This window comes from Vanellus vanellus (genome assembly GCF_965231255.1).
Source record: "Vanellus vanellus genome assembly, chromosome: 5".
Taxonomy (NCBI): Eukaryota; Metazoa; Chordata; class Aves; order Charadriiformes; family Charadriidae; genus Vanellus; species Vanellus vanellus.
The window spans coordinates 24,189,163-24,214,247 of NC_138910.1; the positions used below are offsets into that span (position 1 = coordinate 24,189,163).

Sequence of the window (25,085 nt, forward strand, 5' to 3'; positions counted from 1 at the left end):
TGGGCTAGAACCACCAGTGCTTCGACCATGCGGCTTCCATGTGTGGTTACTAACTACAAAAGCCAAAGATCAACACTTAAAAATCAAATACACAGGACAGTATTTATATATGAAGTCACAAGTGCAAAGGTAAGAAAAAGCAGGAACAGAAAAGTTCGTAACACTGTGCTCTATCAAGAGTATTTTATTTTTGAAGGAGAGAGAGAGAGGATCAGCGGTGTACAACTGTACATCCTGGGTATACCTGGAGAAGTAAATAATTTTTCTGCTAAGGAAACTGGTCCTTTTATCTTTGAAGTAAATAGTTGCCTTATCACTGATTTCCTAGGGAGCAGAAGCATGCCTACCATCTTAGTGTTGTCTGTATGTCTGCTCTGCACGTAATTAAAAGAAAGTTGCTGATTTATGCAAGTGTGTATAATTAGCTCAGGAGCAATGTCTTCTCTCCTCTCATGGTTTCTTTCACACCAAAGGCTGTCTAACCAGGAAATTTCCACATCGACATAATCTCTACTGAATGGTAGACAAAGTATTTTTTACATAACTGTTATTTCTCTAAACCTGATCACAGTTATGAGTTCAGGTAAGTGTATTAATTGGATTCAAATACAACCTTTTTAATGATGTACAACATTCACAACAGTCAGGGTTCCTGGGATTTCATACCTGCCTATGGCATCTTGTGTTTGTCTCTGTATTAAATATAACCTTCAGTGGCTTAGCAGACTGGAGGAGCGGATCAGAGAGCAAAGCATGTAACTTTGCTAGCCTGGTGTGCTATAAACGTTATGATCTTTGCTCTGCTATTTATAAATTATTTAAACATGAACTGGCGTTTCAAGGACATATTGTACATACTGAGCTTTTATATCCTTGTCATCCTTGTTGGACTTCCGACTTGCATCATTTACATCTAACAAAACCAAAATAGAGGATACTACCTCAGATCTGTACCTGAAGCCAAACTCCCATAGATTCGAGTGTAAATTGAGACTGAAGCTATGTAACAGCAACATATTTGAATCAGGATTTGTTTTTTAGTTCATTGTAACATATACTTGAGGTGTAAGTTGTTTGTATGTGGTTAGTAGTCAACAGGTCTCTTGTGAGTATACCGATAGGCTACAATGAAGAACTGATATTCTGAAAGAATTGTTGTAAAAGAAGTATGGAAAATGCTTGTCATCTTCTTTAAGCTATAATTACGTCAAAGATAATAGGATATAGATTTATAATCGGGCCATATTGTGAATATTTTAGAATTGCTTTATGATGCTATTTTATTTACTTTAAAAAATATATTTTTATGTTTTTGGGAAAACATACACTGACTTCTATATATTTTAAATTTCTATCCTTGCTTATTATTAGTAACAAATCCATAGAAATAACTCCAACATTTTTCACGTAGTTTGGATCTGAACAAAACCATGTACATACACTGCAGCTCCTGTTGGTCTGTGTGCTTGGTGTTTTCTCTCTGTATGTAGTAAGTAGCTAAGCTGGTGTATGCTTGGATCAAGTGTGGGGTTATATCAGCAGCTGGCACCGTGGTGGAGGTGGAGACTAGGAGATGGAGCAGTACAGACATAGCCTAAGTGCTTTCTAGCATACATGCAAAGGCTCAGTCTTCTGAGACTGATGAATAATAACAAATTTATCTTTCGACATCATGCAACTAATTTTCTAGTCCAGTGCAAAGGTGCAGTCTTTCATGAATAATAAAGAAGTCCTTTTTCTTTCCATACCTCCTCAGAAAGACCAAAATAATTGTTAATATAGCTTGCCATAAGCTTGTACGTCTGTGCATTTTATTGAATATATGAATTCAAAATAACTCATAGTGAGACAAGGAATTGTGCTTTAAACAAATTTAAACTGCTTTATTCTCTGCTCATGGGCTTAGGCATTTCTAGTATCAGCTTCCATTTGTTACATGTGGTTGCAGTAAGTTACACATTTGTCCTACAGACAGGTATTAAGAGGGAGAAAAAGTGATTGCCCTAGCATACTTCTGTATAAACATTGTCATGGCCCACCAGTGCAAACGAGTACATGCATATGCCTATTAGGACATGATATATTAAAATTTAGTTGGTAGTCTTGTGAGGTGGCCGAATGATTGGTGTGGTACTTGTGCAACTGTAGGTTTTCTCTTTTACCAGATGATACTGGAAATTGTCATTGCTTGAGTAATTTCTGGCATGTTGTTAGGATTTGATCTCTAAAATCCTGTATTCTGAGCAGATTAAATTTCTTTTATAACAAAAACTCATATTCTAGCAAAGGATCTGGAGCCCTCAGTACAGGAAAGACATGGACCAGTTGGAGTGAGTCCAGAGGAGGGCAAGAAAAATAATGAGAGGTCTGGAGCACCTTTCCTATAAGGATGGGGTGAGACAGTTGGGGTTGCTTAGCCTGGAGAAGAGCAGGCTCCAGGGAGACCTTATTGTGTCCTTTCAGTACTTAACGGGGGTTTATAAGAAAGATGTGGACAAACTTCTTAGCAGGGCCTGTTGCAATAGGACAAGGGGTGATGGTTTTAAACTAAAAGAGGGTAGATCTAGACTAGATATAAGGAAGACATTTTTTACAATGAAGGTGGTGGTGAAACACTGGAACAGGTTGTTTAGAGAGGTAGTAGATGCCCCATCCCTGGAAACATTCAAGGTCAGGTTGGATGGGGCTCTGAGCAACCTGATTTAGTTAAAGATGTCCCTGCTCATTGCAGGGGGGCTGGACCAGATGACCGTCAAAGGTCCTTTCATACCCAAACTATTGTATGATTCCATGAATAAAAACTCAACAAATCAGCTAATTAAAATCATGCCCTCAAAGTCAGGTGGCCACCAGATATTTTTCAAATACAAGTATTTTTCTTATCCAGTGTAATATCTGTTTTCATCTGCATCTTACAATTTGCTGTATTTAACAAGCTCATCATTCTTATGATACTTCCTTTGTTCTGTTAGTCTTTTCTGCACTATATTTGTTGTGATCACTTACTACTCCTGCTGCTTTGTCAGTGTCCTCAATGAATGTTTCCTGAACTGACTTTCCACTTCATCTTTGAATTCAGCAGTTGTCAAAATGTATGTCAATGTAAATCTGTAGAAGTTATTTCGTAGTTGCTGTAAGTTTTAAATTTTCATTAGCTGTAACAATGCAGATCCTAAATTGGTAAGGGTGCATTTAGCATAGCGTATCAGCGGATGGCAGTGGCCAGAGTTTGAATCAAAGGATATCATCACTTGTGCATATTGTTCAATTATAAATTTCATTTGGAATGTATCTCAGAGTCTGTCTTCATATTGAAGTGCTTTTAATGTCTGTTACGAAGCTACAGTGCTGGTTAATGTAATTTCATCCAGATCTACTTCTGTCAAATGGAATTTTAACTGTCCTGAGCTCCAGTTCACATTTATGAAAGTTGGAGGGTTTATTCAATAAGATTTAGTCACACCCCGGTTGCAAAGCATGCACCATACATAAAAATTTTCATAAATGAAAGGAGAAAATTTCCTTGCAATTTTATTTTTTCTCTTGAAGTATTTTGTCTTCTAAAAAAGCATATGAAGATGAAAAAAAATCTTTTTATGTTTTGTTTCCTATTATAGCTGTATTGTTCAGGTAGTGTATTTTTAACTTGAGATAAATCTTTATGAATATCATTACTTAATAAATACGTCTTTTGACATTCCACCATTTATACAGATCTAAAAATTTACCTATTGGAAGGATGCATAATTTGTAGACCAGTGTATGTAAAGAAATGGAGCACACTTGATTGCTCTGTTTAACCCCCCAATAATTTTTCGGTGCATTAGACACAAATATAATTGAGTAATATGAGAGATGAGTGTGTAGGTAAAGGAGAGACCCCCATACTTGCATTCTTTTGGCCTTCACTGAGGAAGATAGAACTCAACTATTACAAATTCTGTCTGACTGCAGCTGACAGCCAGTCGGTCTGGCTGGTCAATCAGTATGTGTATGGATCGGGATTATATACAGCATTTCTTGTGCAGGACATGAGAGATTATCACAGGGGTTCTGAGTGTAGATAACAGTAGTAATTTGTTGGAAACTAAGCATCAGTGGTTTTACTTGCATTGCATTTTTTTAAACTCTATAATGATTTGTGTATCTAAGAATCCTAGGGAACGAGGTTTAAATAAAATTTGATTTCCTGTGTGTCAGAGGAAATGTGAAAACTGGAATGCCAAAGTCTCATAAAATGGAAATCAAAAGAAAAGAACTGTAATTTGATTATGGTTTCAAAGCCTCATGATGAAGCTTTTCTCATGAGAAGGGAAAGAGGAGCTGAAATGTGAATGCTGAAAACGTGGATTTGGTAATACTACTGTAACAAGTGCAAAGTGCCTCTTGGGGAGAGTTTATTGCCTTCTGTCCCCATGGAAGTAAACACTTATCTGGATGTTACTTCAGATTAACAGTAACATCACTTATATCTAGCACATAAATCTCTTACCACAGGTGTAAAGTGCTTTGATAGGGCACGGTTATCCCTTTCTTAAACTTCCCTTTCTCAAACTTCTCTTTCTCAAAGATAAATTAAAAGTCAAAGAGCCTTACGGCATTGCCTGGAGGAGAGAGGTGCTTCAGTGTTGTCCTGCTCTCAGTAAGGGAAAATGGTATCTTGGTGCTTGTATTCTTCTGCATCCTACCGCTTTGCTTTTCTGCGTGCTTTTCCCTTTCTGCAGGAAAGGGAAGGAGAAAGTACAGGGAGCGTAGAGGCGTGATCTATTTCTGATTCCTTGCCGTTCTTTCCTTGCTCATGTTTCAAGCAGAATATACTTTAAAATACTATTAAAATTCACCAAATAGTCCATGATAGTGGTTACTGGTTCCTTCCAGCTCATAGAATTTGCCTTTGCATCTGTAAATAGATGTTTTAGTTTCAGCCCAGAGGTGAACTAGTTTTATTTGTCTAGTATGTAGTGTGATACTGTTTTCTACAGCCTTGCCAATGGAAGAAATAAATCATATCTGCTCATCCTTCATGGACTGTTCATTGCTGTCTGAAATGCAATATTGCCCTTTTAAAGACTTAAGAAGAGCAAGGGAAGGGAATGGACCTCAATGTTTTCATTCAGTTAGAGCAGGGTTCAGATGTTACAGAAAAAGCATTTTAAAATTCTAGAGGCATCTTGGCAAAGAAGGCAAAACTACATATCTTCTGTTTTTTCTTTTTCAAGTGTCAAACCAATTATGAGGAAGAACCTAAAAAAAAGTACATATGGTAGAAAATAAAGTAATAGGTTATAGTTAGATAAACTCGATAAAAACAAAACAAGAACTCCAACTTGTTCTTCTAGATTACCACGTCTTTCACAGCATACATAAACATTCAAATATTTAATCTTAACACCACCAAAATAGTTTCTTTTGTAAAGCCATATATGCTACACATGAACAGAAATACTTGCCCAAATTGTATATGTGAAGAATTGTAGCAATTATCCTCTGTCTCTATTTAAACTTTGAGCTTGAATAGTTTGCACTTAAAAATATGAAATAGCCTTCTGAAGAGACACTTCTGGCAAGCTTTTTTATAATCTCCTTTTACAGATAGTCAAGCAGACATTGTCAAGAAAATTGTTTTATCTCTATAAAATACGTGCCTGAAATTTTCACAACCAAATAAATCAGGGGTAAAATATCCTTTAAAGAAGCTTTATTGACATAATTGAATAGAGATGTATAACTAGCATTGATGCTGTCACTTGTATATGTATGCTTTGATGTTGTATTAAAGAAGCAGAAGGAGAAGATAGATGACATGTTATGTGAAAATATTACTGTCAGATAAGACTTGTTATGGTCTGAAAAGTCAAATTAGTAATATAAATAAGGAGCTGGATAAAGCGTTCAGTGGTCAAACAAAGCAGAAAGGCTTGTAGGGTAGTGAAAATAAATTAAATACTCTTGCTTTTCATCATGTCCTAATAATTTTGTAGCCCTGCTTTGCAACACTAGAGATTGCCCACCTCACTTTGGCCATAGTGGAATGGGATGTCTGCACAGTACCCTGCTGAGATACAAATTTAGGGACAATCATAATAAATTGAAGATTGGAGGAGGGCTGTAGGACTGTCACCCATGTGTTATCCTTCATGGTAAGAGACACTAAGTGTGAAGTTTTCATTTCCAAATGAGTCATTCCTCCTGCATGGTTTTGTCCTGGCATTTGCTATGCTCATGGCGTGATACCTACTCAGTTATGGTTGCCGGGCCAGTTAGTGAAGGGTGGTTACTACAGTGGGTGGTTACTACATCAGCTGCTAAAGCTCTTTCTGGGCTTGTACCCTGCAGACAAGGCAAATAGAGATACAGCAGCAACTGCCCCACAAAGACACTGAAAAATTGGGAGAAAAAGAGTAAGAAGCTGTTTTTTTAAGCAAATACGATGAAGGCAAATATAATAATTCCACAGTTTGTTTTACTTCAGATTTATTTTAAATTGGGTGAGGCAGCCTAGGCTGTGTCAGCTTCACTGAGCAGAGTCACAGATTTTCTACAAGAAGGGTGGCCTTGCTTTAAAATGCTTCTACTCTAGCTGATATCTCTACCAAACTGTTGAGAGCAGAAGATTTTTAATTGATTTAAGAGAGTTGTCTACACTTTTAGATTCATCTATGGTCCTAGTCCATACATTGGGCTAAGAGGTTTCAGAAACAGGAGTACACTTAGGAAAGGACAGAAGCTTTAGTAGAGTCCAGTGGTAGTTGAAGTCTCACTGAAATGCTTTTTTTAACTTCTTATGCTCATGGATATCAAGTTATAGCTCTGCAGCATCAGCAGTGAGGGGACACTTCAGAAGCATACCAGCGTCAGTGTCACAGAACAGAAGAATACCAGCACTAGTTCAGCAGAGGGGGACTAAGCTCAGGGAGATTGCTCTCTAGTGTAAACAGCAGTGGTGATCACAAAGGAGTGACTTCAGACGATCTGATACGGTGTCTGGAAAAGCCTTTCCAGAGACTTTTGGAGCCATGTTGGGGTGTAGGGAGATTAACCTGCTTGGGGTTGACTTTTGAAGTGCATCTTCCTGGTTTGGGGAATGGTTTCTTTCTGGATTAATACCACTGCCTCCTATCTGTGTGACTACAGTGACATTAAAGCTTGAATAATTCTCCATCTGCCATCAGTAGTACTTTTCTAATTAATAGGTTTAATCATTAATGTTCTAAGGAATATATAATAATATTAGCTGTTTAAGTATTATTCCAAACTATGCTTTAAAAAAGCCAAGTTTACAGCAATTTAGTAAGATAGCTGCAATGGGGAAGTAAATTTATGTTGCCCTGTACTGATGTTGTTCCATGCTAGGCAGCTTGTACTTAGGAAATAGAAAACAAAATTTGGCATCATAAATAGCTTCACGAATGTTAATTTAAAGATGATGACAATAGTTACAATGATGATAATTTTATTAGAAAATACTTTGTAAAAAGTGATCAAACTTTGCCCGAGTCTTGCAGGCATGTGGAAAAGCAGTTAATTGACACCATGGTATTTCATTATTCTCATTATGCTCTCTCACTAAGTAAAACTATCCTTTTAAAACCAGTCTCATTGTTATAAATTATAAGCACTTGATAGAAATGAGTTTGAGTGCTACTATTACCGTTACACTGCAATCTGGAGTTTTTACAAAGGCAAAATTCCATGTCCTAGTAAGAACTAAGGGCCACCTCAGCTTGGGACACCTACTGTTAGTTAATTCCTTACTCCTAAACATTGAGGAAATTTCCCGGGAGCTCTGATCAATTCCAAAGGCATTGCTGTCAAACAACTTTCACCTAGTTCATTTTTATGCTTATTCATGATCTTAACAGAACAGCTAAATCTTAAACTATGTGGTTGTCTGTGTGTCTTATTTGAGAGACATTAAGTTGTTATTCTGGGGTACAGTTAAGATTCTGGCTGCTGCTGGTTGGTTTGCTTTTTTTTTGGTAAAACACAGTTGGAGGAGAAGGTGCCTTTTCTAAGATAGATTAATGGTTAAATCATTCACTGAAAGCCTCTCCCAAATTCTGGCTTTGTTTCCAAATGCGCTGGATCAAAATTTGTGCCCTTCCAGTAAAAATATTCGTGGAAATTTAGTTGCACACAGTAGTATTCAACCCAGTATATTTCGAAGAAAGGCTACTGAAACAAATGGGCTGCAGTAATGAATTATTAAGACACATTGTAAGGAATATAACAATTTTCAGATTACTACTATGCATATTGCTTAGAAGTTTGGATTCCTCTTTGCGTTTAGAGTGTGTCTGTGTGTCCCCTTCAAATGCCCACTTCGTGTATTCTAGGTGGAAGTAACTGGTGCTAATACAAAGCGCTGTAGCTCAGCTGCTTGCTAAAGTAAGCCACTAGGATCACACAACTTTAGTTTGCTTTTCCCAATAAATATGGAGTTTGGTTTCTCACTGCTGTGCTGATTAGTGTTTAAAACTCTGCAAAGCATGGCTCAGCTACCTCTGTGAATGCTTGTCCTTCCATGATGACTCACTTTATTGGGGTCATGAAGCAGTTTTGTCAGAAGAAAGAGCTTTTCCTGCAGTTCATCTTCCTGACACAAGACACTCCTTGCCACATCAATGGAAGTAAGCCCTGCTCTCACCTTCTTCTGAACTAGATGGAAACTCTGTCTCTTGAGCCTTCAGCTACTCTCAAGAAAAAAAGCTACACAGTCTATGAATTAAATCCCCACAAAGCTTGTCCTTTTGACAGGTATTGTGGTTTGGGCTGGACTGGCCACTAAAATGAACAACAGATGCTCTCTGACTTCTGTCCCAAGTGAGAGAAGAGAAAGAGAGACTTATGAGTTGAAAAGAAACAAAACTACTTTAATGAAACAGTAATAACAAAATAATAGAAAGAAAAGATAATAATATTAATAAGCAAATAATGAAATATAAACAATATATACAAAACCATATAGAGCTCCCAGGATGACAATCACATCAGTGGCAGGCACTGGGAAAATCCCAGACTGGACTCAGTGATTGACAGGAGCTGAACTCAGGAACTGGATTCAGGGGCGCACAGATCGGGATCAAAGGCAGCGTCCTCCTTGGATGCCGGCCATTGAAGAAAGCGAGCTGACCCTTTGATCCATCAGCTTTTATACTGAGCATGAGGCAGATGGGATGGAACACCCCGTTGGTCAGTTTTGGGTCACCTGTCCTGTCTGCTCCTCCCCGCAGGTGGAACCCCTCTACGCTCTTCCGCTTCTGACCCTCCAACAGGGCAAATAACAAAGTTAGCCGGCCTTGGGTGTTAGAGCAAGTATAAGCAGGACCCTCTCTGCACACCATTCCTTGGTATTAATTATAAACATCAGGCCTTATCTCTGCTAGAAGCCGACACCGGGAAAAATATGTCGTTAATTTCAGAGAGTTCAGTTGGTTAGAAGAGGGTTAGCAGAAAAGTAAAATTACTGAAAAGAAAATTGGTTTTGTTTTACCTCAAACCAGGACAACAGGACCAGAAGTGGAAGAGATTTCTGCACTCGCATTTCAGAAAGAACACTGAGAGAACAGTGTTGGTGAAGTTCATACAACCTGCTGCACGTTGTTTGCTAACCCTGTTTGGTTTTTCCCTGTCCGACTGCATCAAACAATTAGAACCACTAAACACTGAGATCCTACCATCTGTTCTATGCAAATGAACTGATGGACTTGAATGGAGTCAACTATGAGCAGTTGTATGAATGAAAGAGTCTCAGACACAGTTTCTCTAGGAAAAGGGGATATTCTGAGAATGATCTCCCCTTTTTTCCTTGTCGGGTTTTGCTGTTAATTTTGAGACTCCATAAATTAAGGGAGTTAGTGTTTCAAGCGCCAATGTAGTTTGGGTAGGGACCTTGTATAAACGTATTTTAAGTCTGTTTGCAAGCTGTACCTCCTAATCTTCTTAAAAGGATTTTGACAAGAGGGTTAATGCTTATTAGTACCTGTCAGCTAGCACACAGTTAAAAAAAAGGAATGGGTGAAAATCTTACTTGAAATATTTCAAAAGGGAGCTGTTGTAGTTGTTTGTAGTTTGAATTGGTAGGAGGATGTCACTGTTGTGTAGAAGCAACTGTATACACCAGAGCGTTATTATTTTCATCTGTATTTAATAATGGTAAGTTGAGTATAAATGAGGATAGAGATTTAATCCCTCCTAAACTTAATTTAATAAGAAAGATGAGAGACAGAGATTCAATGTGAATAGGACCTGGGCTTCTTCCCTGACACAAAGATTTGGATCCCTTAAGTCTTTGATTCCAAAGAGGAATCTTTAAAAAAATTCTGTTGGAAGGAGTGCTTACATTGTGGGCATAACAATAAGATGATAAAGGTATGTACGTGTGAACTTAGTCTTGGTTCATTTTAAGCTACCTGACTTCTGTTCATTTAGAAGCTCACTGGCTAAAAGAACAGTTTTGTCAGTAAAATTAATAGCAGCATTTGAGTGATAGGTCTAACGATCGCAGACAGTTGTCTGTCTTTCTGGTACCCCTTTATACATAAATGATTTTTGCATCTGGTCCAGCATGATCTAGGAATGTGCTATGCTTCTTTCTGTACATAGTGGTAGGCATTTAGTCTGTTATGAAAGAGTCTTTCTAATGCTGTCAGTTAGTGGTTGGCTTACCTGCTGGTTCGTAATGTTTGATAATCGCATATAAAATGTACATTATGGAGCTAATTTGCTTGAGTTTCATACACACATAGTAGTTTTCTGATCCTGCTGAACTGCTGGTCCACATGCTACTTTGTTGGAGGGAGTTCTACAATTTTATTTTTCTCGAAATCTTGGTTTTTTAAAGGTGTTACTGTCATAGATTTAAAATATTTTAAATATTTGGATTAAAACTCTTTACCCTTGCCAATGAAGAGTTAAGATTCTTGCTTGCATATTTAAGTTGTGCAACATTAAGAGACAGGAACTGCATGAAAGAGAATGTACTTATTGCAGTTGGCTTTCTTGCTTGCAAGTGAGAAGAGAAAACAGAACAGTCAAGCTAGTTTGTATCCAGTAAAAGGTGGAAGAGAGATGTGGATATAGGAGTTACTGCTGATATCTAAAGCTTTCCTTTTAGCCAGATAGAGAACTTCTATTTTGGGCATTGATTCCACAGACCTCTTGTATGTTTGGACATCTGTTTATTCGTTGTTCCCTTACAAACTTAAAACTATGTATCATTCTAAGCTCTTTAGGATAAGGACTGTATCATATATATTTTTACAGTAATTGCTACAACAGGACTTTGGTGCTAAAGGGGGCTTCTCGACACTGCCTGTGTTGAAATGATAATAATCATGCTCAAGTTGATAACGGACAGTTGGTAGGATATTTTGGAAGGGTTTAATTATGTACCTGTGAAATGCATTTGAATTGGTTTATATTATAGTATGACATTTAATGCAAACATTTGTAAGTTTAGTGCATGCAGGTGGGGATGTTCTCTCCTAAAGCCCTTGAGAATTTTGTCCTTTGTTTTCTTGCAGACCTTTGGAACGTTCCAGTGAAGATGTAGATATAATATTCACACGACTGAAAGAAGTGAAAGCTTTTGAGAAATTTCATCCAAACCTTCTCCAGCAGATATGTCTCTGTGGATATTATGAAAATCTGGAAAAAGGAATCACATGTAAGAGAGCTTTGTACGATGATCTATTTTATGTAGATAAAACTGGGAGTTAGGGGATTGTCTCTAGGAGATCAATGAGAGAGCACAATTAGTGGAACATCCATAAAAATGTTTACAGTCGTAGTCATGGGGGAAGGCAGGACTAAAGTGCTGCTTGCTCTACAAATACATTGTGTGGTGAATCTATGGTAACAAGGCACACATTATTAGATATAGGACTCTGCCACTGTTTTCTTGAAAGATTAGAAGCAAGTCATTGCACTATAACCTCATTCTTCCCCTGTAAATGTATTATTGATCTCTTTTGTAGGTGCTTTGTGATGTCAGGGGCAAAAGTATATCACCTAGGCATATCATTAATAGCATGTGGTTTGCAGTGACTCTGGATAACCCAAGATGGATTTGCAGAGCTGCATAACTGCTGTGGGGTGCAGCAGCTCTGTGCCTGCTCTGGCAGCTCACGTGCCAGATGAAGGTGGACATCTGTTCTTGGTCTGTGAAGCTGAGATGGAAATAAGTGGTGGTCCTGGGATGGGAATGTGTGAGTTCCCAGAGTTGTACCAGGGGAGTAGCTGATGGAGACCTGTGGTGTTTGGTAGCGTCTCAGGTACCCCTCAGGTAAATCTGGCGTGCTTTAGCCACACAGCACTGGGATTTGCTTAGAGTAATAGGAATTTTGATGCTCTGTAATCACACAGTTGGAATGCCTGAACGTCAATGTCCTGCAGTTGCTTCCAGCCAGAACCCTTACTGAAGTCAGTGGCAGCTGTGTTTGCATTGGAATATTCTGAATTTCAAAGGGACGTTATTCAGAAAGTATTTTTTTGGGGGGAGGAGGGGGATGTTGTTTGTTTGCCTGTTTGGTTTGTTTATTAACTAAGCAGTAAAAGAGAAGCAAACTGGGGAGAAGAGTGAAGAAAGTCTATGTGCTTTCATTGTTTCTGTAGTGTATTGACCAGTTTACTAAAATATGTGCTTTCCAGTGTCATTGGAAATATTACTGTAATAGTAAGTAAGTAGTCTGATATGGCAAATTCTATAGTGCCAGAAGTGACTACAGTAGTATAGTAATATGAGGGAAAATGTTTGTTAATGTTGCTAAACTTAAAGAGATAACTCTTATTTACAAGTTTTAATCTTTCCAGTATTCCGTCAGGGTGATATTGGGACGAACTGGTATGCTGTTCTGACAGGATCACTGGATGTGAAGGTTTCTGATACAAGCAACCACCAGGTAAAATATGTTTTTCATTGAAACCATCCAGTCAGTAGTACAAAGAAAGGGTGTGACTTCTGCTGACATATGACATACATCTTATGGATATTTTGTCTTACCACAAGCATGTTTCTCTGAGTCTCCTTTACTCTCAGTTGTCCTTTGTCTATGGAGGCAAATCATGCAATTGATTTCAAGAAAACTGAAATGTAATGCTCTGAAAAGGGGTCTACATTTTAATACGAAACAAGACTCCTCTGTCTTTTCTAATAGTGCCATACGGAGTTAAGGTAAAGATCTAAGAGATGTTAATTCATTCCCTGGAAATATTTTAATTCAGTCCTTGTTCAGAAAGTTCAAACAAAACCTACCAACAGTGCAGTCTGATAACAGCATACTGCAGTCTCCACTGTGAGAATGGTAAAGTACTATAGAATCATAGAGTCATAGAATGGTTTAGGTTGGAATGGACCTTTTAAAGATCATCTAGTTCCAACCCCACTGCCATGGGCAGGGACACCTCCTACTAGACCAGGTTGCTCAAAGTCCCATTCAGCTTGGCCTTAAACACTTCCAGGGATGGGGCATCCATAACTTCTCTGGGCAACCCGTGCCAGTGTCTCACCACCCTCAAAGTAAAAAATTTCTTCCTGGTATCTAATCTAAATCTACCTTCTTCCAGTTTGAAGCCATTCCCCCTCATCCTATCACTACATGCCCTTGTAAAAAGTCCCTCCCCATCTTTTCTGTAGGCCCCCTTCAGATACTGGAAGGCCACTATAAGGTCTCCCTGGAGCCTTCTCTTCTCCAGGCTGAATAACCCCAACTCTCTTAGCCTGTTTTCATAGGAGAGGTGCTCCAGCCCTTTAATCATCTTTGTGGCCCTCCTCTGGACCCACTCCAACAGGTCCACGTCTTTCTTGTGCTGAGGACTCCAGAGCTGGACGCAATACTCCAGGTGGGGTGTCACAAGAGTGGAGTAGTGGGGGAGAATCAGCTCCCTTGATCTGCTGGCCACGCTTCTTTCGATGCAGCCCAGGATACGGTTGGCCTTCTGGGCTGCAAGTGTGCATTGCTGGCTCATGTTGAGCTTCTCATCCAGCAGTACCCCCAAGTCCTTCTCCTCAGGGCTGCTCTCAACCCCTTCATCCGCCCAGCCTGTATTTGTGTTTGGGATTGCCTTGACCCATGTGCAGAACCTTGCACTTGGCCTTGTTGAACTTTGTGAGGTTGGCATGGGCCCACTTCTCAAGCCTGTCCAAGTCCCTCTGGATGGTATCCCTCTCCTCCAGTGCGTCTGCCACGCCACACAGCTTGATATCGTCAGCAAACTTGCTGAGGGGGCACTCAATCCCACTGTCCATGTCGCTGACAAAGACGTTGAACAGCACCAGTCCCAGTACCGACCCTTGAAGAACACCACTTGTAGTAATAGCAGAGTATTGGAACTGCTGCCATGTTTGTCTGTAAGTAATACCCTATTCAGTGTTAACGAATAGAAGAACAAGTAAAATTCCCCCCAGATTGCAAGCAATGTCTCAGTATCTTGGCACTCCTGAATTTACAAAATTGGGAATGTAGAGTAAATAATAGTAAAAAAAGGATGAGATATTTCTCGTGGAGACAGTTTCTCACCCACATTGTCTAATGTCATGCTGACAAGTCATCCACTTGCTGCTGTTAGCTGAGTCTTCTGGGAAGGCATCATGTCCCATTCCCTGCTCCCATGTTTGAGATCTGGGATCGTCCCATCATGTAGCTCAGCATGGGGTTGTACCTCTGACATGTGACTTGTTGTGCCTTCACATGAGTGGTGTAGCTACCTAGGACCTGAAGTAGAACACTACCTCTTTTCCCTCCTTTGATTGAATATAGCATGCAGGGGTGAGGGTGGGGAAGGGGTGGTGGGGGTGTATTCTTTGTCCAAAATTTGTCTGATTGGGGAAGGCTTCTTGCTCATAGAAGATTGGCAGAAATTGGATTTTTCACTTTGTTGAGCACTGCATCACCAGTGAAATTCGGTCAGAATGCAAGTCAAGGCAGCGTGCGAGCACAGGGTCTTTCTACTTGCAGTAAAATGATACAAAAGGAACTTCTTTCATCTCATTATCTTTAGCAACCTCTTCACTATACTAAGTAGAGACTGATTGAAAGTATAATTAGCTTATCATTGGTATTGTTACAATTTGGAGCAGTACTGGGCTCTTATGAGACCCTTTTCTGTGCAGGTCTAAAGCAATCAGGAATATTTTCCGGTGTTTGCTGAAAGATGGCACTACACTGTTGTTAAGGTCCAATGCTCTTTACTGAATCAGAAAGAAATCTATCCACAAAAGTGTTCTGGATGTGGAAGTTAAATTAAGAATATGTTTGGAGTGTTGATTTCGATGGAGGATGGAACACTTCAGCCTTTTAAGAAATTTCATGTAAATATTGTTTTCTGCTTATTCAGGTTGACTGCATTTTCCTGCCAATAGGAAACTAAAGAACTACAATTAATGTAGTGCTAGTTCTAGAAATTGTATTCTGCAGTAATTTCTTGACCTTGCGTTTCCTTCTCACAGGAACAATGAACTGAATTCTTACCACTACCTAGTTGCCGTAGGATACAGCCTCACTACCAAAAGCACAACAGCTCATGCATTTACCATTCCAGTGCTGGATAAGTTTGGTGTTTGGGGACTCCTAAATAGTATTTGAGTCCAGTATTTTCTCTGGTTTTGCTCCAGCTTGGAGTTTATACCATGTCCCTTCCCAGCTAGGGATGGATGACCAGTGCTTAAGATAGGGATGCTTGTAACCTGCCCTCGAGCACATTTTCCAATGACAGCACCCAGGAGCCAAAGCTTCCTTTGCAAAGTCATAGTAATGATTGATTGCTCTGCTGTTACTATTATACCATAAATGGCACTAATGCTAATGAGAAACTCCAGCAGAACTGAAGAGATACAGAAGTTTACCTGAATTCACAAGTTTAGAAGTTTGTATTCTCATGTGAAAGTACAGAAGGACTGTGCCATCTTTTCTAGGAATAGAGAAGCTAACTTTGTATTTAGGTTCCTATTGGTTAAAAAATCTTTAGACATGACTAATAATCTTTTAATATTTAAGATGAGCAGGAGATTGTACTAGATGACCTCCAGAGTTCTCTTGCAGCTTGAATTATCCCATAATTATATGATGATGCCTGTAGTGTTAATGTAAATATGGAAAATCAATTATCTTGATTAAAAATACATTAGTCCCACTTTTACTAGGTGTTTACCTGTCTACTTGGGGAAATTAAATTTCAGCAAGCCTGGGAATAAATGCATTGTGTGGCAGCTACCATGTGCTAACTCTTTATGCAGCCACCTTTGGTGTCTGGTAGCTTTCTCCCATTAAAAGTGCAGCAAGTTATTGTGCAATTGATGCTTACTAAGAAAGTCTTAATGGCCTTTGCTCCTACAGAGGCATGTTGTTACATGTCTTGCACTAGAAAATGTATCTAAATGCACTAATGGGTCAAGACTTTTAAATGTTTTAATAAACACAAACACATGTATTTAGGATCTCATACATAAAGCCTTGTTTTCATCTTGGTTTGGAACAATCCAACTGTTTGCAAAACTGTATTATGTCACAAGAGGGCAGTGTTAGAATACATAACAAACTGAGTACAGGCACTATTTAATACTAAAATGGCTAGTTTGAAAATCACATTCAAGTATTTACAGTATACCTGTTTGAAAGAGTTTGACCAGAGCAGATTTCTCTGTTACTGTTAGTTCTGTTCCACTGAGGCAGTAAAATATGCTAGTTGCTGCTGGTCGTGATGGTAATTTCATTTGCCATTGAAATGGGACACTACAATTTACAATACAGAGTTCTGACAGGATTACCCATCCAGTACATCCTGAGTGGTGGTTGGTCTGCTTTCTATACAAGTTATTTGTGAATTTTCTGGCTATTCAATGATCAAGAAGACACTGAAGAGGACTTTTTTTTTTTTAAGGTAAAAATGTCACACTATGAATTGCAGAGGTAAGTGTAATGAACTGTTTTGGTCTTGCCTCAACTTGTTTGTAACAAATACCCTGATAAATATTGTACTTAAAAGTCACACAAAGACTTAGTAAGTTGCCTTCAAAATAAATAGAAAATGCATCATTTAGATTATCAGAAAGAGGTCTTTACTCTCAGTGATGAATAAATTCTGAATTTAATTTTTATTTGGCACTGGTACTTACCAAGCTATATAGTAATAGAAGTTCTTCTTAGAGATATTCCTAGTTTGGTGTTGTCCTAAAATACTGCTGCCTGCCTTGTGTATGTTTAGTCTTTTAACTCTATTGTTAAAATGATCAGGTTCTGAAGGATGTCTGTTGGTAATGTCTCAGAATAAAGCTGGAAATAAATGCATTATGACAAAAGCATCAGTGTGGCTTCTTTGATAGATTCTGCAGCATTGTGTTTTACTGAATTAGATTGAGAGCCTTTTACCCCAAATGATTAAGATTTATATTCCTATCTGATAAAACGAGAAGGAATGAAGAGAAGAAAGACAAAGACTTAATAGCAATTTGATCAGCAATTTTGCTGTAGTCTGCCAGCTGAATCATAGTGTGTACTGGGAGCCATTTCTAGGTTATCTTGCCTGTGTTTGGGTGGAGTTTATTTAAGCTGATCAGATTTTAAAACCAGACCAAACTGAACACAGGGCATTGACTTTACAAACAATTAGCCTTTTTCATTAAAGCTTTAAAGGAGGAGCTGTGGGTGCTTGGGTGGTACAGCAGTGTCAGTTGTGGGAAGGTGCAGAGGACTGGGGATCAAAAGCCAAATAACTTAGTGGGGTTGTTGAGAAGAATGACTGTGAAGTAAGAGGTTCAGATGTCCACATAAGAAAGGGAAGAATTTTTTGGCTGTTTGAAACTGAAGACAAAGGAGGTATGTGATAAGATGAAGTGGAAATAAGGAAAGGGATTTAAACTGGACAGTGCTTGCAATACTGCTTTCTACATGTAATTGCCATTATGTATGCATGTAAATAGCCGTTATGTATTTTGGAGATAACCTATGTGAAGTTGCAACATAGATCTGTACTGTAGTCTGTAGTGTAGTGTAAATATGCCCAAGCTAGTTTTAAATTATTTAGTTTGAGCATGAGAACCACTCTACCTGTTATAACAGAGAGATTGGCTGGACTAATTTACTCAGCTGAGAAGCAGGGTTGTTGGCCTGTGCTGAGCTCCACAGTGTCATGGTTGTACTAATTTTGGTTTTGAACTTAGCTTATTGAAAGTTAATAAATAGAAAAATAATTTCATTTCTATCTGCCAGGTAACCTAGCAAAAAGTCCAGGATATTGCAGGTAGCTTTCAGAGGATCAGATAGAAAGGTATGGAAATAATGAATATGTTATTACAGTACAGTTAATCTGATCTGTAAGTATTTTAATTAGGAAATAGAAGAGAAGTTGTTCTCAGTCTTTCTAGAAGCATAATGCCTCCTTTAAGCAAATCGCTTTGTCTTGTGTAAAGAGGATGACGTAATATACGTCGGAAAACTGCAGTTCTAGTGTGGGAAGATATTTCTATGTCATCTTCAAAAGTAGTTTGATAAGGATTTCCTGTCTGAATGGCCGAAACATACTCCAGTGGAGGTAATGTAACAGGAAAATCACTTCATAGATAGTTTACTTTTCACATGTATACTTCGATTTCTCTGTTATACAAAGAAATTTTTGCTGAGGACAAACTGAACTGTGTCAAAGTAATAATAAGCAAACTTTTCAAAATGCCAGCTTTTGCAGATCTCCAATTAAACATGGAGATGGTATGGAGTCCTGGAGGGTCACAGGTGCAGAGGTACAAGGTGTAGGAAAATGATGAAATTAAAGACAAACTAGCTGCATCAACTCTCTTATAAACTCAAAATACTGAATAAACTAAAATTTCAAAGAGTGCCCAATCCCTTTCAACCTAGCATTCATATTTTTTTTCCTGTTTTCTTAATTTCTCTTTCAGACACCATGATTTTTTTTACACACAGTACAAAAATTCTGTTTGCCAGGATGTAAAATAAAGTGTCACAAGTCAGGGAGGAGCACGCAGGGATGTGCCTTGTGATGGTGAGTGAGGGAATAAGGCAGAGCCTTGTTTCTGGTTCTCATCCATTCCATAGAATGGTCTTATAAATTCAATAATGTTTTAGATTGATGGGGGTGGAGGTTTAACAACTCTTTCACTGCATGTGTCTCACCTGCCAGTGAGAGTCAGTGAAACTGAATACACAAACAGCCTCTGATATGAACCATTTTATAGTGTGTTCAGAGGACAGATAGCAATGGAAACAATCTCACCTTTTAAAGTCTTTAATACTGCCTTTTAAATAGCTGTGTGAATTTTAGCTGGTTAGCAGCAGCTAAAACCCCCTGCTGCTTCTGGGATTGCAGAGGGGAACAGCAAGTGAGTTTTGAGCTGCCAGCAATCCTCCTGAAGTCTCCAGTGAACAGCAGGAGATTCTTGAGTGTAAGGTTAACAGGCGTAATAGGAAAAGCACACCTGATTCCCCGGGAGGCTGGAGATACATAAACAAGGAGCAGAGAGAAAATGGGGCTCTGAAGTTTTGGAGAAGACACATGGGCTTGCTCCCTAGCTGGGTGCGAAACTGCATCTTTATGGAGAGCAATGACGGCTAGGGAAAAAAACTGAAAGAACTTTCACTTGATAGAAGCCTGGACTTTAATGAATGTAGATAGGACCATTCTAGCTCCTTGACTTAACACCCCACAATGTTAATTCATTTCTCAGGCTGAACAGCTGCCTAATCAGAAGTTGTCTTAGGAAGTAGTTCCTTAACCAACACCTTTCCTTTTCTCCTCTATTCTGTCTTTAAAGATATATTCTATAGGGTTGTAAAGAATCAAAAAAGGTGAAGCGTTTCAAAGGCATTTATTTTTTTTGGAGGAAGGGAAGGGAGTGAGAAAGAAGTTGGAAGATGTAAATACTGTTTATGATCCACCTAGTGGAAAAGTTTCTTTTTTCTGCCAACCTACTTGGTTATTCTGCCCTAAACAGAGACCTTTTATCTGAACTTTCTACATGAAGTTGAGAATAGTGTATTGGAGACCCGGAGATCAAATTTTGTGTGAGCAGTAGGCACATTTTCTCTGTAGATCCTTTGAGTGCAATTGTGAGTATGGTAGCATAGTGTTTCAGCTCTGAAAGGTAAGATTGTTAAGGCAGAACATTCATGTATAGCCTGTATTTATAGGCTGTTTATAGAGACTTCTGTTTAGGTGCCTAGGTGCTCATTCCCAAATATTCTTTCTTTTAAACAGTGCCTGTCCATATTTGCCTTCCTTGAAAATTTACTTCTGAGAGTTAGTAAATTCTTCCTAGATCTTTTCTAAGACATAACTGATTTTGTTTTCCTGAACACATAATTTTATATGGTTATATCTGTGTAAAAGCAATTTGCTATGGTTCAGGGAACTGGACTATTATGGGCATTTGTCTTTGTAATGCGATTATAAAGCTACTAACTCGATCTTAATAACATTTGCCTATTACCACTTATTAGATGCATGAAAGGAAAAGAATGCCATTTTAAACACAGAAAATGATGCTGAAATATGCTTATGCATCTCTCCTGGATTATCAGCCACAAGGATGTAGTGGATGGGATGACAAAATTTTCTGCTTTTATTTTTGTAGACATTTTGTGAATCCTACATTTTAGAATTAAACTGTATTTCGAATGTTGTATCAGATAAAATTAGCATGTGTATATATATGTTTAGGTGTATTTGTCTGTGTACATGTATGATTTCCTTAGTACAATGCAGTTTGTATCAGTTTAAATTTTTTAATGCTGTTGCTATTTTTTCTTTTTTGTTACTCAAAATACAGTCAGTTAAGGCCCAACTTTGAAAGAGACATACGTAAGTGTTCAGCTTCAAGTTTGTGCTCAGGAACATAGCTTAAAATAGAACATGTATCTGAAGATCTTGATTCAGCAAGTTATTTAATTTCTAGTAGTTTAATTTTTTTTGTCTGCAATAGCTCATAATTTATGTTGGAACTGTTACAGAGGAGTTCCTGGCCAAGGGGGGGTGATTTAGACATCTTTCCATCACATGAGTGGCATGTGCTCAGATAGACTCTTTTGAAGTGGACTTTACTGCATGTTTGGGACCATCCTGAATACTCTGTTCTAGTTGGTTTTGGACTCCAGTAGTTTTCTTGAAATCCCCAATTTATGTGAAAAAAAGGTACTTTTTTTTTTTTTAATCTGGCACTTAATCAGCAGGCATCCATTAACAATTGAGAGATTTACTGGCATTTTCAACAGAAAGGCCAAGAGTTGATTAAACTGTACAAATGTATTGTGTGCAAACCCTGTACAACAAAGAAATGCATTATAAATGCAAGAGAATATTATAATTGAAAGTTATGTTTACTGAGAAAACATAACAGTCAAATTTTCTTTCTGATGAAGGTAGCCTATATAGGGCAGAAATTTATATTCCAAGATTGCATTTCTGATGCTAGTTATCTTCTGATCACCTCCGACATTTCTAAAGGATCTCATCATCACAAAAGTCTTTAGATGTAGATGAACAGAAGTCAGAACTTTCTTCCAAAGTTGAAGGTGACTCATGTTCTCTGCTTTGCAGACAGAAATGTCTAATTCAAGTGATGGTCACAGAAAACAGCAGTCCTGCTTGCTTCCACATTGAAGCTTCCTGTGTTGTTAATAAGCATATTGATTTTTTTGTTGGCACTTTAAATTAATTTTCTTTTAAAGCAAATTGCTGAAGAATCTGAAGGCAGTGCTATTAGCAAATGTGACATAAAGACTCTTAAAACATCCTGGAATACTTAATGTGTGTCCTTTTATTTTTAATTCAAAGGATGCTGTGACAATATGCACTCTGGGAATAGGAACTGCTTTTGGAGAGTCCATTCTGGATAACACTCCTCGCCATGCTACCATCGTTACCAGAGAATATAGCGAGCTCCTTCGAATTGAGCAGAAGGACTTTAAGGCACTTTGGGAGGTAAATTCAGATTTATTTGCAGTTTATGCAGAAAAAAGTGATTTAACCTTTTAAGTGTTTTTAATGAAATATAAGCACATTTATACCGCAAGCAAAGTAATGATTCTTTTAAATTAGTTTGGACAAAAAAGAAAGTGTTTTTAGTTCTTTTTAGTGCTTCATATTCTGTGTGATTACAAGCTCCTGTATTTCTTTCTTGTGGGCTTCTTCTAATGAAATAACTTATGTGAAATTTCTGGTGGAATTTATTTGTATACTGTTTGTTTAGCCTTGAACTTGCTTTTATTGCCAGCATTTATGAGGAGAGTCTGTCCTTAATATACTCTGATATTTTAAATTATTCTCCTTTACTCCTGTCTCATTGCCACCTGTGAGGGGTTTAGAATTTGAAGGTCACTTAAAAATTAAGTTACTGATTACGTGCGAATTCCCTTAAAACTTTCCTTTGTGGAGAAGGTACTGCTGAGGTTCTTCATTCTGTAATCTGTGTGTACTTTGATATCCATGCAGAGAAGACTTCATTAACATGTTACTGTGCTAAGTTCAATCGGTTTGCATTTTTGTAAGCATAACAGTTGATTTGAAGCGTGTTCTGGGAATTGGAAGGCATGGTATTGGCCTGGCCTACACTATTGCCAGTTTTTACTGCCAGCTTGTTTTAAATGGTGACTGTACAAATTTAGATGTTATGTAGATCTGTCAGATGGTGTGACAGTGTCCTAAAGTTGCAGATCTAGGGACACCAACTGCATTTAAGAAATAGATGCTGGTTGTAGCATTTTAGTTCAGCTTGTCTCCTAAGTGCAAACAGATGGATTTTTTTTGGTTTTCTCTTTTCCTGAGAAAGAGCAGTATTGTGCTCCAAATAATTGTCCTAGAGCAGTACTAAAGTAAGGCTATCAGAAAGAAAATAAAATCCACAACTAGCTACGCTGACTGAGGAAACAGAAATAGCCTGTTTACAAATATGTTGCATTGAGCGTAGACCATGGTGCAGCATGACCAAGGCATGAAATGTGTGAATGAAACATGCTTCCCATTGAATGCTCTGACAATCAGATTTCATTCTTTGAATTACATAGCCATAATTTGTGCCCTTTTTTTGGCAATGTCTACAGCTAAAATAAAATGCTAGTAAAGTCTCATAGCAAATTTGAAGAAATTCACAGTGCAATATTTTTCTGCAGTTCATGCATTTTTCTCTACAGGAGCTGCATTATAGTTTTAGACCCTGGCATTAAAAGATTAAATATGCCCGTGGTCTCATCTGTTTTAACACATGCTACTCTTGCCAGTGTTCAGAATTTTTTAAAGTAGATAGTACTTTGAAAGCTGATGATGGAGGAGAATAAATCCAATTGTAGGTTTCTCAAGTAACTTATTTTTTTTAATTCACTTTTAGTTGGTATAAACAGAGTAATTTCTGCTATGTATATGATTTTCCTGTTAAGCATTCAGAGATTGTTAGTTTCATCTGAGAAATACTGGAGGAGTTGAGGTCAAGTTCCCTTTTTAAAAAGTTTGAACCTTAAAACATAGAGTTGTTTTAAAACAAAAATTCCGATGTCATTTGCTCTTTAATCACTACTACAATGTTGTTTCTAATAATTTGGCTGATATTGATTAGTTTTTGATGATAGATGCTTTTGGAAAAGGTTATGTCTGTTCAAAGTATTGGGAGCTATCATAGGGAGCATTAATGCACATCTGGTATGTTGCAGATTTTATGAAATTGTACAGTAGAGCATGTCACAGATGCTGCAGGTGTCAGTCACAGACCACAGTTTAGCTTTGTGGTGCTTCTTTGCCTTTTGTACAGTTTTATAGTGAACTTTTCATGTATTTTGTTGTACTTTCTTTCAAGGCGGCTATCCCTGTGCTCCTAGTGAGTGGAAAATTATGCCACGAAATATAGCTTTGCTGTTTAGTTTGAGGTAGAATTAAGTTGTTCATTTTTTTTCAAGGCAATATTTGTTTCCTTACTAATCCCAAAGCCTACATAAACTGCACCTAAGATATGATAAAGAGAATGGTCAAAATAGACAGAAAATTATTTTCCTAAAATATACTAGCAATAGCAGCAATCGTATATTATTGTTATCTGAAGAAAAGTAAATACTTTTTTCTCCCATGAAGAAAAGTAAGTACTCTTGTTCAGGGAGGCTTTTTGCTATGTTATGGATGCTGTGTTGTTCTGTATACCTTATTCTAAGATTCATATATCTTTGCTGTGACAAAGCCCATATGGGGAAACTGTTATTGATACAGTGGCATGCCATTCAGATAATTTTTCTTATTCGATCACAGGTATTTGTTATCAGTAGTACCATGGGAAAGATGAGAAAAGGCAACAATGTCAGTGTCATTACAATCCAGATATGGTTAAAACTAAAATCTAGTGCATATAAATATCAGCTCTCCAGATAATGAAAATTTAATTCCAGAAAGAAGCAGTTTCTCCATTAACAAAAAAAAAAAAAGTAGAATAATTCCAAAATAATGTAGTTTTAGAACAACCTAAATAAACTCTAGGACTGGAATTCTTAAAATGGTTAATGCTTTTATGAATGAAGGATTTTTATGCTTAATAATAGAAGTACAAAAAATACCTTTTATATATAATTAAGTTTTGGTGTGTTTTTTTGGTGTTTTTTTTTTTTTTCCAAAATTTACTTTTGGGGAAATGTACTTTATTCCCTCTTTTGAGGGAAAGAACAAATGAAATCTCTCTGTTAGCTGATTAAAGATTTTTGGCATACAGAGCATGGAAATTCCAAGACTGCATTTTTTAATATTATTTTTATTTTTAGGTTGTGAATACAATCTTGAAAATGAACCAGTATAAATTGATTCAGTATTGACTTCAATTTATTATGCAACTAATCTGAAATGATAGGACTAAGAGCTATGAACTATCTTCCTTTATAGTAAAAATTTATTAACACTGAAACCTACTGATGATGAAGTTCATGTTTGCAACAATGTTTTTCTACCACAGATATATGCAGTTCTTTCAAAGACAAATAAATATCCGTTTATACTGCTTATGAAAATTTTAGTATAAATCCTGAAACTAGATTTTAAGAGCAAGAAAGATAGAATACCTATTTTAGTTACTTGTAAGTTTAGAAAGAAGCTTCAGAATATCTTTAACG

At 37.6% G+C, this 25,085-nt stretch overlaps 1 protein-coding gene across 4 annotated transcripts in view; it reads left to right on the forward strand.

The window, feature by feature from the left end:
- RAPGEF4 (Rap guanine nucleotide exchange factor 4) overlaps positions 1 to 25,085 on the forward strand; it is a gene marked incomplete at both ends in the record, with an annotated part of 155,879 nt that overhangs the window by 3,076 nt on the left and 127,718 nt on the right. For all 4 annotated transcript variants that reach the window (XM_082483726.1, XM_082483724.1, XM_082483725.1 and 1 more), the window contains 3 exons: positions 11,526 to 11,668; positions 12,814 to 12,902; positions 21,784 to 21,930. In XM_082483726.1, coding sequence (XP_082339852.1) covers positions 11,526 to 11,668; positions 12,814 to 12,902; positions 21,784 to 21,930 — 379 coding nt within the window. The remainder of the gene's footprint in view (positions 1 to 11,525; positions 11,669 to 12,813; positions 12,903 to 21,783; positions 21,931 to 25,085) is intronic.